Source organism: Diachasma alloeum, unplaced genomic scaffold (genome assembly GCF_001412515.2).
Source record: "Diachasma alloeum isolate Michigan unplaced genomic scaffold, Dall2.0 Dall_scaffold_00369, whole genome shotgun sequence".
NCBI classification, from domain to species: Eukaryota; Metazoa; Arthropoda; class Insecta; order Hymenoptera; family Braconidae; genus Diachasma; species Diachasma alloeum.
This window is the reverse complement of record NW_021680508.1, coordinates 522117-539328: the sequence shown is the minus strand read 5'-3', so window position 1 is coordinate 539328 and position 17212 is coordinate 522117. Positions and strand designations below refer to the sequence as shown.

General features: G+C 40.3%; 1 protein-coding gene across 1 annotated transcript; it reads left to right on the top strand.

Moving 5' to 3' along the window:
- The first annotated feature begins 19 nt into the window (after positions 1-19).
- LOC107041611 (vitellogenin) lies at positions 20-14845 on the top strand. The gene is made up of 9 exons (XM_015262230.2): positions 20-136; positions 5065-5786; positions 5874-6794; positions 7284-7325; positions 9034-9443; positions 9531-10195; positions 10288-11982; positions 12065-12489; positions 13619-14845. The coding sequence occupies exons 1-9, from the start codon at positions 40-42 to the stop codon at positions 14183-14185; spliced, it is 5544 nt and encodes a 1847-aa protein (XP_015117716.1). The 5' UTR covers positions 20-39; the 3' UTR covers positions 14186-14845.
- The last annotated feature ends 2367 nt before the right edge of the window (positions 14846-17212 follow it).

The window sequence follows — 17212 nt, the reverse complement described above, 5'->3', positions numbered from 1 at the left end:
CCCTCAGTTCACGAAGATCGTGCTGAGCCGGCACATTGTATGCATTTAAATATTGTGAAGTTGATAAAATTGAAGCACTCCAGTTATTACATTGACGGCATCAATATGTCGTTGTCAATAGTGGCTTTGCTCCTTGGTAAGTAATTATTTTCATTACGGAAACGGAATTCAATGTGAGAGATAATTAAATGAAGTCGTATACCGTTGGAGCAATTACCCATATTCTTAGGAATGTTCAATTTCATTTGAACATTCCTGAGGGGTTATAGTCATGCTTTGATGTATTCGCATGAGTGTGCGTAGATGTAGCTTCATATTTATGTGTGAATACTTCACTGATGAACATTAGATGGATACGATGAAAATGAAATAGTAAAAATTCCTATGTATAAATCTGTACGTAGTAAACATTCCCAAAGTTTAGGAAGTATTATTATGTCCATGGGAATGACTTCTATGGAACATCGCACTGGTGACTACGGGCTGTAGGAACCTCTTCAATGGCAATAGGTCCTCTGCGCATAGCAATAATTTTCTCTTCAAATTAAGACTTGAAAATCTGGACTGACGTTTAGAGTATGTGCTTAAGAAGTATTAGCATGCGACCATTACCGACGTCGGAGGCCGAGTGGCTAGATGCAAATCTAATGTGCGGAAGTTTGCGAGTTCGATTCCTTCTTCTTCTTCGATTGTTCATGGTACTGACAAAGTGTCTTGCGGCCGGGAGTTCGATCCCAAGTGGAACCGAATTTTTCAACCTGCGGCTCCGGTAAGCGGGAGATTGCTAATCGCATAACCGCTAGTACCGTCATGGGTTTCCAGGGGTTTCCTATGCTACTCCTATGTTCTTTTTGTCAATTCGACCGTAAGGCAGCGCTTTACGGACGCTACGCGTACCACCTGAAGGCGGGGGTTGCAATCAGATGAGCTAGAAAAGCTTTTTTAGACCGTGTGACGAACAATATTTTTTCCTTACGCTACGTGTCCGTGAATCTCTGCCTACGACCGTCATGACAAAAAATATTGTTCGTCATACGGCCAAAAAAAACTTTTCTGACGAATATGATTGCAGCCCTCGCCTTCGGCTCGTGCGACAAACCTCATATTCGCCAGAAAAGTTTTTTTCGGCCTAATGACGAAATATACTATTCTAGTTCATATGATTGCAACCCTCGCCCTCGGCTGGGACTGCAAACTCATATTCGCCAAAAGATTTTCTCGGCCTAATGACCAAATATACTATTCGCTTCTCGGTGTTACCTTACAAAGGCGCAGGGTTTACGCAGATATACGCACAGATGTGCATATAATACGAACAATAATTGTGTATTTCATGCATAGCTAAACAGGAAATCTGCCGTACTATGCGTGATTTACGCATACGAGAGAGATTTCGACGATTGCGTAATGTCCGCGAAGGGTTTTCCGTGATGACGATTCCACAATGGACGCATCGCGAAACATACGCAACGCGTGAAACAATCGTTCAAGTATTTTTCGATTATTTGTGACCATTGCAAGCGCTGCGTACAGCCTGAACTTGGATTCTATGTATTCTGTTTACGAACTTTCGTGCTCGACAGTACATCTGCCGTTGCATTCATTGTGGCATAAGTCTGAGTTCGATAATTCATTCACAAAACTTCTGTCACGCGATTCGCATTGAAAGTTGAATATTGTCGCTGAATTTCCAACTGAACATAACTGATCCGAAAACCTATGTATTCATATTAGATACAATGAAAAATACGCAATTTCAAATTGCAATAGCTGCTACAGAGATCGACAGGAATATTATTTCCATTATTAATACTTCATTACCATATCAATGGTTAATGAAAAAATTGAATTATGATTTTTTTCGTGATGAATACTAATGCCAAATGTATTTTTCATTGCGATACTAATGAGAAATGAAACTGAAAAAAGAAACAAATAATTTAATAAAAATAAATTCTTTTTTTATTAAACTAGAAATGGATAATAGAAAATTCAAAAATCCGATTACTTTTGTCACGAATAATGGAAACAAATTCATTTTTCATTATCATTTCGATATCCTATCGTGAAAAGGAGAACAGAAATCGATCTCGATATATCTCGAAAATCTCTAATAAGCGCAAGCGTATATACGTATGAAAAAATCCTATACGATTTTTCTGGTGAGATTTCCTATAGGATTTCCTATAGAAGTCACTATAGGGTTTTCTGTAGAAAGTAACACACAAAATTGAGACTCGAAACCAATCGGTCACAAGGGTCAGGATTAGGGTCATAAATCTGATAGAAGACTCTATAGGGAATTCTATAGGAAATCCTGTGGGAAATCCGATAGAAAATCCTATCAGAAAAATCTTATAGGAAATGTTTGAATTCTCCATAGGATTTTTTCATACGCGTAAAACTGAAATCGAAGCGCCACTATGTGAAGAGATGAGAAGGCGCATGCGCAGCCGAGCTCGTAGTAATAATATCCTTTGACCACACAAGATATGAAACACTATGTACACTCTCGTCTTCAGTGAAAAATGATTGTCCTATGAGGGACCTAACTACCTAACTGTTGAGTTTTTGCTCATTGTCCATTTTAATTCGCTTATCTTATTTACTTATTCGCTAATCTTATTTTACTTCGCCATTTTTTTAGATCTTTTTAAAAAATATTTAATTAATGAGATAGATTTCATCATTAATTAGATGACTATTCAATAATGTGTACCTATAATTGCTGATTGATTGAGTAATCGAAAGTTTTTGTGTCTGATTATCATCATAGGGAATTACATTTCGATAATCATTAGCCATTATCATAGTAATGAATATTTTGACGGTCAATATTACCCATTAACAGAATAATGAAAATATTTCAGTTTTCATTATTGATTAGATGAGCATTGAGAAAAATTTTCGAATTCATTATTGACTACATAAGTAGTAGAAAATATTTTTGATTTGATTATTGGTTGAATGACTATTCTGAAATATTCAAGTGTAATTCTTGATGAAATAAATAATAGTTTTCTATTATTCATTATTATTTATTAATACGGTATTTAAAGAATGTGAATTCCTCAGTACGCATTCATAATACAATGAAAAATATTTACACGTTATTAGTGATTAAGCAAAAAATATTTATTTATGGTGAAAGTATTGGTGAAAATATCCGTGCCGATCTCTGAACTGCAATGCAACTTTTCATCATGTTGGAATATAATAATTGTAATTATAAAAGTGTTTCCATAGGAAACCCCTTGTAAATAAGCGTGGAGGTGTTGTGTAGACAACAAGTGACAATTAAAGTCGCTAGACAGGTCGCCATTTTCCCCAGACTTCAGTAGAAATTTGAATGTAGAAAAAATAAATAAAAAGAGGAAAATTATTACTTAGAGAGATTTATTGATATTTTTAGACTTTGAATGAACGGAAAAACATGTATTTTCACGCCGTTTAAATTATCAAGGGGTTCAACGTATTCGTGAAGTCTGTCATAAGGGGATTCCCTCACACCTGCATTTTTCTACTCAGTTATTCTGTTTCAACGAGTAAATGGTCACTTCTGCGTGACTTTTGAGTGTTAGAAACCGGTTCAGACTTACGGAAATATTGTCTTGCTCTCTTTCACGGTGTTAATCCTGCTTTGGCCTTTTACTTTCCTTTTGTTTTGTGATTCAAGAGGTAACGATACCCCTTGCATGTGTTGACTTTTAGAATCGTCCTCGTGTTCATAGTTATTAATTTTTGGAAACCGAAAACTTCAGGCACTGCACAATATAGTAATGAAGTGATTGAAGTTCTTTTATTTCTAAAATTGATAACTATTCCCACCAGGACGATTCTAAAATTGAACCCATGCAAGGGGTACTGTTACCACTCAATTCCTTCCGTTCTCCGAGGATTAATGCGATGCGCGAGACCTCTTTACCTGTAGTTATAATTTCCCCGTCGATGGTCGTGGGGCAACCCCTCCCTTTAAAGCCTCAGTGACCACCGCTCTCCGAATGAATTCGAGTTTCTTGCAGAATGATTCGTTGAAACTCCTCTACCTCTAAAATTGGTGACACCTCATGGATACTTGATCGAGCTGAGAGTTGGAGGAGAATCTGAAATTGTATTCACTTCCAGTCCAAATTTGACGTCGTAAAGATCAAGGATATAAGTTGAACAGAAGCTGAACTGTTTATAATAGTCGATCGATGAAATATGTAAAAAGAATATTTAATGATAGTCAAATTATGAATTGTGTAAACATTTTGGACTAGAAGTGAATCCACTAGAAATCTCCTCCAACAATCAGCTCGGTCAAGTGTCTATAAGGTGTCGCCAATTTGGGGGGAAGGGGGGTTTAAGGGGTAGACTACTAAACCATCACATCATCGTCGTTTCCATTCAATTGAACGTGAAGACCGTGTATTACGTCATTATATTATCGCATCAAAAGTAGTTTGCGTTCAGTCCTTTGAGTGAGGAAATAGTCAACGCATGGGAATTTTACTAAGTGTCCGATTTACTAGTCTAACCATTCAATTGGAAAAGAATTATGGATGACTCAATCGATTACATGGGTTGAAGTACAAATTGTTTTAAATAATTCCGTGCAGCAAAACTGGGATATGATCTTCGCTGGTTTATAGCCCTAAATTTGCCGAGATCAGATGTTCATAGGACCATTTTCTATGGAACATAATAAACATTCTCATGGGACATGGTAAGCATTGCCATGACCATGGTAATCTTCCTCGTATTGCCTTGTAATTATTACCACGCCCATTGTAATATATCAATACCTTAATAAGACAAACGAACGTTCTATGAGTGCCCTATGTAGATACGCTTGTCTGTTATTAAGGTATTGATAGAGTAAAGGATCCCATGGGCCACTGCAGTATTTACTAAGGGACATAATAAGGATTACTATATAGTGTTTGTTGAAAGCCCTTCCACTATATCGTCATAGCATTCCTTTCTGGCCGTGATAACTTTTACTATTTTATTCTCTCCGCATCGCTATAATTATACCACATTACAGAAAACAGGTGAGTTCATTGATTTCTCTGTACTTAGCCGGAGTCGCCACCGCTGATCACAACAATGCCTGGAACACCCAGAATGAGTATCACTACAACCTGGAGAGTAGAAGTCTCGGGGGTCTTCCAGAGGTTTCAGATCAATACTCTGGAATCCTACTGCGAGGAGTCCTGAAAATACAACCCAAGAACGAGAAGACGCTTCTTGCAAAACTTTCTAAGGTTGAAATCTCTCCAATCCATACCCAACTGCCCTACGGTTGGGATTCGGAGATTCCTGAAAGTGCCCTGGAGCGTACGCCCTTGATCACTTCCGGCAAACCCTTCACGATCAAGTTGGAGACCGGAATCATCAAGGAGTTGATCTTTGACAAGGATGTTCCCACTTGGGAGGTCAACCTTCACAAGAGTGCTCTTAGCCAATTGCAGATTGATACGCAGGGTGAAAACATGATCCCATCCAAAAGTAATCAACCCCCTTCTGATGAGAAGAGCAGTAACGCTATGTTCAAGGCCATGGAGGACTCTATTGGAGGCAACTGTGAGGTTCTTTACGATATCAATCCACTTCCTAAACCACTGGCAGAACAGAGGCTTTACCATCTACCTGGTAAACAGTTCAGATCAGCAGGCGAAATGTTTGAGATCATGAAAACTAAGGATTATGAAAAGTGTGAACAACGGGTAGCTGTGCACTTTGGAATCCCAGGAAGCTTCGATTTCGAACCTGCTAGCACTAAAGATGGAGATTTCTTGTCCGTAAGTCCATCTAATATTAGCTTTATTTTCTGAGATATCGATCATGAACTGAATTAATTTGTGATAAATTTAATCATGTTTTGATAGAAATCTTCAATTAGTGAAGTAATACTCACCGGAAACCTCAAGACTTTCACTGTTCACTCATCAGTGACAACTGAAAAAGTCCTCCTGAGTCCAAACCTACACGATAGTAAGAGCGGAGTTGTTGCCAGCAAAGTGAACTTGACTCTGTCTTTAGTACGTCCAATGTCAAACCCCTGGCCAAGCCCATTAAACTCCGAATCTGTTGGAAATCTCGTTTATACCTACGAGCAACCGTTCTCCCCAGAAGGAGAAGATCGTAATCTAGGAGAGTCAACTATGAACCAGAGTTGGAAGAACCAAGAACTCGAAGGTGAAAACAACAGCGAGGAGAAGCCCCACGAACATCATTTCGATGACTCTAGTTCTTCTGAAGAGTCAGAAAACAATGGACCTCATCGTAAGGAGTTATATGTCGAGAAGAAATACTATTTGCAGCCCAAACCGACATTAAACGAGCCTCCCCAGTATCCGATCCTTCCTCTCTTCATTGGGAACAAAGGAAAGGTTCTGAGAGGTTCTGATAATAAGGAACTTGTCAACAAGGCTAAAAAGCTCGCTAGTGAAATCGGGCGCGATGTGGAGGACCCGAACTCCATTCCCCAGGAGCAAACACTTGAGAAATTCACTACTCTCATCGCCGTTCTGAGGACCATGAACACTCAGCAGCTGATGGAGGTTCAGAAGGAGCTTCATCAAATTTCTAAGGATCCTGATGAAGATGACGAAGAACAGAAGACCAAGAACAACGCCTGGAAGGCGTTCAGAGATGCCGTAGCCAGTGCCGGCACTGGTCCTGCTCTTGTCCTGGTGACTAAGATGATTAAAGAGAAGAAACTCGATGCACTTGAGATCATGAATGTTGTGTCTACTCTCCCCAAGACTGCTAAGGAACCTACACCTGAATACGTCAATGCCTTCTTCGTAAGTAATTTCGAAAACTCAAGAAGAGGAGCTTTAACCCTTCAGAACTCGCGCTATAAGCACCGCGCCGCCTTTTTCAAATTTTCGCTTGCCTCTTGCAAAATTGAGCTTTCAAAAAATTGAAAAAATTAGAATGCCTAGCTTGAATCATTTAGAATGGATTAGCAAGGTTCTCATCCGCTGAAAATCCATCAAGGCTACAAAAAATAACAAATTGTTGAGGCTCATACGCAAAAGCGGCGCCGTGCCGCCCAGCGCGAGTAACGAAGGATGTAAAATTTTCAATTCCGCTGTTGCTGTTTCCCGCTCGCCGCACGCTCGGCGCGTACCTATGAACGTGACAACGCTGCGTTACTGAAAGCACGGGCGGCGCAGCGCTCACCACGCGAGTAACGAAGGTCGGTGGCTGAGCGCGAGTTCTGAAGGGTTAAAAAAAATATTTATAGAGCTTTGATTATGAAAACTCATGATCAATTGTTCTCTGCGCAGAAATTGGCGGGCGAGCTGGAGTCCCGAAGAGAGGACGACCCGGTAAGTGATTTGAAATCATTTGAAGGCATGACAGTTTTGATACTCATCGAATTATCTGTTTGCTTCAAATCCTCCATTCAACCATTCATGTTATCACTAATGGATTCTTTGGCTAGATTACGGTCCTAGATATACACATATTGTGAAGGAGGGATGCACCCATTATCACGATAGGTTACGCGCAAGAATAGCAACGTGGACGCTAAGTCATTATACATATCGGAATTACCTCGACCACGCTACTGACCCCCAGTAGAAATTTCGTCAGGCAGACCTTTTGACAGAGAAGGCCCTGCTCCGGTATCGATATGGTATACCTGATTACGGCATGTCAGATCAGGGCCTGGAGGGGACCATTGCATGTTCACCTTACCAATAAATTTCAAACTTTAAGCAGGCATGCCTGATCATGCCCCAGTCAGGGCCTTTTGAGCGTACCGTGATAGAGAAAAATTTAAGTTACATCAGGCATGTCTGATAAGGGAAATTCAAGGGTCTTTGTCAGCCTATTTTGATTGAACACGAGTGCTTGTTGAGTATAACGGATACGGCCAACTCGAGAATCCTTAACTTCGAAAATTCTATAAGTTCAATACGGCGAACCTGATCCGGCAATGATCAGGTCTGGATATGGCATGCCGTACGGGACTTGATAACATTTTCACCAAACAAAGAGTCGGGGTGGAAATGGTAAAGGGGGGTGGATCGGAGGGGAGGGGGGATGATGATCAGGAAAATTATACTAATTGATATTATTCTAGATTTAGTTCAATACTACAATTTTATTGGGAGTATTATTGATATACTCAAAACAAACAATCCTTTTCAAGAATGATACGGTGGTCGAGTGGATAGGGTACAGAACTACTACGCGGAGGGTCCCGAGTTCAAGTCCCGCTCTGGGTGATTTGTTTTTTTTCTTTTTTCTCGATCCGCCTATTCTGGGACCACTATTTATTTATTTATTTATTATTCATTTTTGACCCAATTTAATAATTCAGTTAGCAATTTATTAATTTGTAGCAAAGTCTATGCCAGGTGAAGGTGAAACCAGGCCGCCTGTAACGGCCCTTATCAGGTTTAGAAATCAGGTCCTGATCATGCTTTGCGTTACATTTCCTATCAGGTCCTGATGTGGTAACCGTAACAGGGCCGGATTTTTTCTATGGCACAGCGGACCAGGGCCTGACCAGCCAAGTACTAAAATTTCTACTCGGGACTACGCCACTCACCGATATGATATGGTTGTACTATTATAAGTTCTATATAAGCTATATGGCTGTCATTTCTAATGACCTGCGCATGCGCCAGTCAACCTAGCCTAAGGGTGGTGTCACAATGAAGCCAACGCAAGGTTGCAATTATTGAAAATAATTGATAAACAGTTGAACAATTCTAACACGCATTACGTAAGTTTTACGGTGCGTAAATTGTGGCCTCACCCTGAGGGTCCTACCGCAATGAATGTAATGCAAGACATACGCAACGTTTGCAATTGGCAAAAATAATTGAAAAACAGTTGAATGATTGTTTCACGCATTGCGTAAGTTTTGCGATGCGTCCATTGTGGCATCATTCTTACGGTAATTGTGATGATACGTAGTATTGTGATTCAAGTTACTACAATCTCCGCCTTAACTTCATTAAGGCAATTAATGAAATTAATTTAATTGATCCTAATCTATCTGTTCACTTGTTTTATCTATAGAAGGGAGCATCAACCCAAGAAGCTTTGAAAAACGACGCCATTTCCACCTCCGCGATCCTTGCTTTCACCGAATTACTACGTTATGTACAAGTCAACCATCGCACTGCTCATAATCGTTACCCGGTCCATGCTTTTGGAAGCTTTAGTCCGAATACGAATGATGCTCTATTCCGCGATTACTTGCCGTACCTGGTTGAGAAGTTGGAGCAGGGAATTGAGGAAAATACTGCCCGTGCAACGGTATACATCCGAGCTCTTGGAAACGTAGCTCACCCCAAGATCATTGCCGTTTTCGAACCTTATTTGGAAGGGAAGAAACTGTCGACTGTTCTCCAGAGACAGATGATGCTCATTGCTTTGGATAAATTGATTAATCATTATCCGAAGGCTGTTCAAGGGCTCACCTACAGGTAAATAGAGCTGATTTGCTTCGAAATAGAATAAAAGAATGGTCGAGGAATCTATTGATTTTGGTGTATTGTATGTTTTCTTATTAGAATTTACCAAAACACTGGAGAATCATTCAAAGTTCGGGCTCTTGCCGTCTACTTGCTGTTGAAGACTAAGCCTAATCTAGCAATGCTTCAACGTGTAGCTCAGTTCACCAACTACGACGTTAGCAAGCATGTAAACGGAATCGTTAAATCCTTCATCGAAAATTGTGCAGAACTAGATCACAAAGAATACGAGGAGTTAGCTCGTGATGCACGCATGGCCAGTGCCTTCCTGACACCTGAGAATTACGGCGGGGAGTACTCGGCGGGACATATTATAGACAACTACCTGAAAGAACTCAACATCCACTACATTGCAGAGGTTGGTTGGATTTATGGCGAAGACAGCGCCATGCCTCAGGGAATCTACACGAGCTTCAATACCATCTATGGTGGTTTCAAAGTACCCCAGGATGAGACTGGTATAATGGTCTCCAGTGTGAAGGACTTCTACAAAACCCTGAAGCACCTGTTGAAGAATGTGTTGGGAGAGAAGAATGATCAGGTTGAGTCGAAGACGGCAGAGACTGCATCTGAGGCGATTGTAGAGATGCTTGATATTGAGGGAAAAAAGAAGGATAAATTCGAATTTTATTTCCTATCAAGGGACAAATATAGCAGTTCTTACTTTGTGATTGGCGAGGATATGCTCCACCCCATTCCTAAAGGTAAATGTCAATTCTATCGCGAAGCTAGATGAGGTGATGGAAGATGTTTTATGATTAAGTGATTGATGAATTCTGATGATTGACTGTTTCAGAATATATTAAGAAGGCTGCTGAATCTTTGAAAGCCGGCAAAAATTTTGACCTGATGAGTCTCCAAAATTTCGAAGTCACAGTTGGTCTACCAACAGCCACAGGTCTGCCCTTCACTTTTGACTTCCAGATCCCTCGTCTCCGCAAGCTCTCCGGAAAAGTCCAGGCGACCACCAGTCCAGACATTTCCCAAGAATCTACCGCTGGTCCCGAGAAGGTAAACACTGCCACAGACATTCGTGCTGTTTTCTCCCAAAAGGTCCAATCTCGCTTCCGTTTCGTGACACCCTTTGACGGTCAGCAGTATGTCACTGGAATCGATAAGAATCTCCAATTCCACCTTCCAATGAGCATCCAGGCTAACTATGATATCTCTAAGAATCAGTTAAGCGTTAAGATCGCGTCCCTGAACAAGAACGAACAATCCAAATTATTCCACTTCAGCACTGTACCCTTCACCTCTCTTTGTGACGTTGAAGATTTTAAGCCACTTTCCTCCGAGGATCATTCAGGCAAGTCGGTCATGAATCGGGATGTCGAAGACTCTACAAATGTCGTTGGCAAGAAAACAAGAGGAATGCTGTTCAAGATCACGGAATCTAAACCTGATGGATCTCCCAGTGCTTTGGAGAAGATCATCGACCCAGAGATCGAATTGGAACACATCATGTTCCCATTGGCAAAAAAAGAAGTCGAGTACTACAAGATTGAGGTTCTCGACGTTCCCAGCCCCTCAAGCAAGCAGGAAATCGACCTCGTAATCGGCTGGGACAGTATGTTGAAGAACAAGCCAACAGACAGCCAATTATCCAAAGATTCTCATCGGTGGTCTTCGAATCCAGAAGTGATCGAGCCATCAGATAAAAAGCCAGGTAGTCTATCCAGAAAGAAGCAGATGATGCAGGAGGCACTCAAGGACCTCCCAGTTGCTGATGCTGCAGCTGTCGACTTTGCCGTCGAATTGCCAGGAGAAGAGGCTAAGACTTATCTCATGACAACAGCTGTTGCTAAAAGCAAGGTTGACGGAAAGTTCAAGGCACTGGTATATGTTCGTACTGATGACGTTGCTACTCGTTCTAGGCCTTTCGAGGCTTGCGCTACGGTCCACGGATCAAGCCCTCGTCTACCTCCATTCGAAGCCAACAAAATCAAGAGAGAGGAACTCAAGAGAAGTTTGGATATCAGAATAAGCGTTGGAAACAGCTGTAAATCTGGAACAAAGAGTGATTTACATGCTCGCCAGTGGCAGAGTTCTGAGTTCCGGGAATTCGTTGAAAAGGACAAGAAGATGTATGAGGCTTGGGGAGTACCGATAACTTTCATGGATAAAGCTAGCTTAGTTGTCCATGAATCTAAAAGCGATGTTGAAGATCAATGGATGAATCATCCTAAGAACACTAAGCGTTTAGATCTATCCAAAAATAAAGCCCTCAACAAATTCATGGCTAATCATGACAGTGATTCAAATTCTGAGGATGAGGCATACGTTAGGCTTGATGTCGACGTCAAGCCTAACACTAAGAAGGCTAGATTCGACCTCACAGCGCCAATGATGGATTTCGATTATAAGTATGAAAACGAGCTGCCCTGGTCCATGGTTCCACTGTTGTCTGCTCAGGGTGAGGAAACTTACGAAGACAGGGACCTCAAGGCAATTGGAAATCGAGAATCTACCCACAGACTTTCATCTCCTGAAGGTATCTTCATGACCTTCACAAGTTTCTTCGATATGTTTCTTTTGACTTGCATGATTATAATTTTGTTTCTGATGAACTTCAGGTGTTTGTGTACTCGAGAAGGACTATGTGAACACTTTCGATGGTGCTGAATACCCCCTGAACATGAATCAGTGCTGGTATCTAGCAGTGACATCAGCCCCCGAGAAGGAATCAAAGGTCTCCAAGCCTGCAATTCGATCGGATAAACAGGCTAGCATCACCATTCGCAAAGATGAATCAGATGAGTTGAAACGGCAGATCTCTCTGTCTCTGGGACACGAAGAGATCCAATTGAGCAAACCCGACTCAGAAGTTCAGGTCAAACTGAACCGTAAATTGGTTGACCTATCCAGCGGAGTTTATTTCGATAAGGAAGGAGAGGAGGATGAGCTTGAAATAATTAAATTGTCCGATGAAGCTGTTCGCGTCAAGAGCAAGAAGTTCGGGCTCAAGATCACGTTCGATGGACATCGTGCACAGATCAAGGTGAGGACCTAATCCATTTTTCTCTCTTCTCATTATTTGGTTTCTCGATCAATATGGAAGATACGGGTCACAAAATTGAAAATTTAAATTTCCTTGAAAACAATCAAAATTCTTCTAAATTCTGTCGGAACCCGGTTACTATTATTGAATTGAACCGCTTTGAGACATACATCTAACAAAATTTATGCTCAGGTAGATGGACGGGGCCACCCACCAGCACTTCCTTTCTGAAGCAATTTCTCTCTATATTATAAAATCCAAATCGGTGATGAAAATTTGGTACTCGAAATTAAGACTCCAAAATTGAGAGTCACACGGATCAAGATAAGGGTCACGAGGATCAAGTTAAGGATAACAAGGGTCAGATCAAGGGTCTAAATAAGGGTAATAAGGGTTAGATTAAGGGTCTCAATAAGGGTTACAAGGATCAGATTAAGGGTCGCAAAGGTCCAAATAAGGTTTATGGGGATCAAAAATCGACGGTCAGCAACTAAAGGTCACCAGGGTTAAAATAAGGGTTACGAGGGTTTTGATGATGATCAGATGAAGGATCCAAATAAGGGTCACAAGGGTCAAATTAAGGATAATAAAGGTCAAATTCAGGGACCAAATAAGGGTCATGGGGATAAGAAATCAAGGGTCACACGGGTCTAAATAAGAGTCTCTATATCTCTCCATATTATAAAAATCCAAATCGACTTCTGGTGATGAAAATTTGGTTCTCGAAATAAAGATTTAAAAATTAAGGGTCAGAAATGAAGAGTTGAAATAAGGGTCGCGCGGGGTCTAATGAGGGTCCACGAGGGTTCGAATAAGGGTCACAAGGGTCAGAATAAGGATCATCCGGGTCAAATGGGGATCATATGGGGGTGCGAGCATGGGGCGTAGCCCTCTAGTAATTTCATAAATTCAAATAAATAAGGTTTTTGTTTTTTAATTCAACGTATGGTGAAGCACTTTTTCAAAATATAGCCTCACTAGCATTGAACATTACTCAGAGTTCGCGACGTGGTCGCCGCTGATATGAACAACGGACAACTGTCTCATTTAAATTCGTAATTTGTGGCCCCGGTCGTCCATATTGACCGAGTTCTCAATTTTTTTGCAATCAATTCCATCTTCTTTTTAGGTTGACGACAAATATCGCGACTCAGTCCGTGGTCTCTGCGGAAACTTCGACAGTGAGCCGTCAAACGACTTTTTGACCCCCCGCAATCGACTGAGCTCAAAACCGCAGGACTTCACCTCTCTCTACATTCTCCCAGTCAAGGAATGCCAGTCAACCTCCAAGAACCTTCGCGAAGCGGAGAAATCACTTCCCCTTGACAAACCCCGACTCAACAATGTCGTGAGTGATCGTGAAGCGGGCCGTACCACCCACCAAGGAAAGTGGGGATCATCTGACACACCGAGTGTGAGAGACAACAGAAAACACAATACCATTGTTAGAACGAAAATCTTCCCTACTGATGGCAAGACCTGCTTCTCCCTCAGACCACTACCCACTTGCGCCCCAGGAGCTTTACCAGCACGTGTCAAGAGCGTACTGTTCCCCGTCTACTGTCTGCCTAATGGAGAATCAGCTAAGCGTCTGTCAGATCGCATTCATAGAGGTGCTAATCCCGATCTGAGCCAGAAGTCACCTTCGATGAAGGTGAAGCTCGAAATTGCTGAGCATTGCTCCCCGGCAGCTTAATCCCGTTGATTATATTAAGACGTACAATTGTCCCAGGATACGAATAGTTAATCGCTCAATCCATTATTCAATTTGTAAGAAGCAACAGAGATTTAGGTTTTTAGGTAGTAAATAAGTGATCATCTGCTTCCGTGATTTTCTCTTGTGAGAAGAAATCAATAAAATTATTCATCACCACTATTTGCAAACTGAATAGGCCTTGTGTTATTATTGTGAATTCATCTTCATGTATGGGATCTCATAGATATTGATGTTTTGCAATCGAGTGATTCCGAAGGCACGGGCTATTGGTACACTTGATATTCAATTTCATATCAATTAGAGCACAAATAGATTGGACAGTATAGTGGAGAGGCTCTGGTTTCAAATAGATTGATGACATTCAACTGTTAGTAGTTTAAAGAGAGATTCACCTGAAAATTAAATGTCTGTGGTGGGTGAATGCGCCTTTCAGGCGATCTTTGATATAAGATGGGACATTTAAAAAAGTAGGAAACATGTCGAGTTCAAGCGATTTTGCCTTATTTTTGATGATAAAAACTTAATTTTTCAGATTTAACCTTAAATACACTCCATCGACCACAATTTTCACCCAATTCAATCTTTCATTTTTATTGAGTATCAGTTTCTTCAAGTTTGAATAGATGATAACAAAATCAATTTTTTTTTCATTTCCTGTCATTGATTTCTTTTATTGATTTTCTCATATAGCTAAGTTTTTCATAATGTCTATAAAAAAGTTTGTTTTAAATGATTGAAGGGTCACAATGTCACAAGGCAAAAAAACAAATTTCTCAAGTTTTCAAAACAGATACCCAGTTTCTTTTTTTTGAGTCCAACAAACATTAAAGAAAATCAAAGTCAGATGATAATTGTGGTTTGCGGAGCATTTTTAAAATAAAACTCGAAAAATGCGGTTTTATGATGAAAAATGGAGCAAAATGGGTTCAGTTCCACATGTTTTATTTGTTTTTCTTTTCACGTAACAGACTTTAGAGTTTGTAGTGGGTCCCACTTTGATCGTTGATGTTATTTCGAAAATAAATAAGTTTGGTTATAATGACCCGAGTCAAAATTTTACCGGCCCATGGACGTTGAAAAACACTCAATATCCACCGTATATTAAGCATACTCTCAATGTTAATGACGTTTGTTTGCTGTTAACGTACGTTGTAAGTTTCGACGTCCATATTTGATTGTATCAAGATCATTATTGACGATAATTAAAAAATTCATTACCGTGTTAAAGACTCACGTAACTAAATTATTAGTATTAGTACCGTGAGTGTCCCAATTGCCGCACGGAACCCCTTTCCCGGACGCAGAGCGCTCTTAGGATAGAATTTAGCATTTATCACATATTCACAGTCATCATGTGCATTTCATTTTGTTACATGCGATTGTCCAATTATTCACCTTCAAATCACACTATTGACGAATGTTCCACGAGTTTCATACAATTATTAGAAATTAATCTACGTAAGAGTACCCATGGCTGGTCTCTGAGCTGGTGGTTGTGTAGTGCGCGAACGTTAAAAATCATCAATATTGCGTAAGGATCAAACAGCAAAATGTAAGTGAACAATTGATTTTAATAGGTTTCTAGTAGTTGAGCAACAAATTTGGAAAAAGCTGAAATGAAAAAAAGAGAAAAATAATTGTTTTTTATGGAGGAAATGTTAAATCCGGCATCTTGGACAACTGAATTCGCGGTTGGAGGAGTTCCCGCACATGTGATTTCCAACCCTTAACCTCAATGTTTTTTTTCTGTCAGTTTCTTTGCTTTCATAAAGATATATTATTTTCTGAAACTCTCGTGCATTAGATAATGAAAAAATTATGAGAATAAAAATAAAAATAACGAATATAACAAATTCATTCATTTTTTTGAATCTTCTAGGCCTGGAAATACAGAAAAAAAGCCCGCAAATATACCAATGAGGACTTGCGGAAATCTCTGAAGACTGTCAATTCAGGAAGGACTCTGGGATGAAAAAAAAAGAACTTTTAGATAATAGTTGTGGAGACGCTAACGATTCTCACAGCCCTCCCGAAAAAATCCCTCTAAATGAACCATAAACTCAAATATTTTATTGTCTCAACGTTTTTGTTTGTCTATTATTGTGTTGATCACAGTTTATCATTGTTGAAATAGTAATAAAATTACACTTAATATACTTTTCACAACTGATTTCCTATATTTCTCTGCCTCTATTTCACTGTGTCCGAGAATCGGGCACACGATATCCGGCAACCCGGCTAGGTCAGTTTTAGTCGTCCGAGAACTCGACCATAAGAGCTATGATGGTTTTTTATGAATATTTATCGAATTCTTCGGAATTAAAGTTGAAATCGAATGTCTTTTTGTCAAAAAATAATCAAAGATGACTCATAAACCTTCAGAATTCATAATTACAAAAAAAAAACACAAATTAAACGCTATTGTCTGGTAGAATATTCTTAACCGTGCGGCAATTGGGACACTCACGGTACATTAATAACATTAGTTCGAAGTTTAAACAATCCTGCGTCTGAAGGGTGAGTTGGGTCCAAGGGTCAGAAGGGTTAGTTGAGTATAAGGAGCAATTGAGTATAAGAGTGAGATGAATATAAGGGTGAGTTGAGTACGCGAATCTAAGGGTCAGATAAGTGAAAGCCTCAGTTGAGATTGAATGTCAGTTGAGTTTAAAGGTGAGTTGAGCCTAAGGGTCAAAAGAGTACGAAGGATCAGGTGAGCTAAAGGTCATTTGACTTTTAGATTGAACTGACCCTTCGACTCAACTCAACCTTTTACTCAACTGACCTTTAGATTCGCCTGACCCTTCGTACTCTTTTGACCCTTAGGCTCAACTGACTCGTAGATTCGCGTGATCCTTCACACTCAACTGACCCTTAAATCCGCCTGACCCTTTGTAGTTGTTTGATCCTTAGACTCAACTGACTGTTAGATTCGCCTCATCCTTCGTACTCAAATAACCCTTAGCCCCATCTGACCCTTGAACTCAACTGACACTTGGACGCAAGTGA

Coding starts and splice junctions, on each gene's coding strand:
- LOC107041611 (XM_015262230.2), top strand. CDS start 40: ATGCATTTAAATATTGTGAAGTTGATAAAATTGAAGCACTCCAGTTAT. Junction 137..5,064: donor AATAGTGGCTTTGCTCCTTG/GTAAGTAATTAT, acceptor CTCTGTACTTAG/CCGGAGTCGCCACCGCTGAT. Junction 12,490..13,618: donor GACATCGTGCACAGATCAAG/GTGAGGACCTAA, acceptor TCTTCTTTTTAG/GTTGACGACAAATATCGCGA.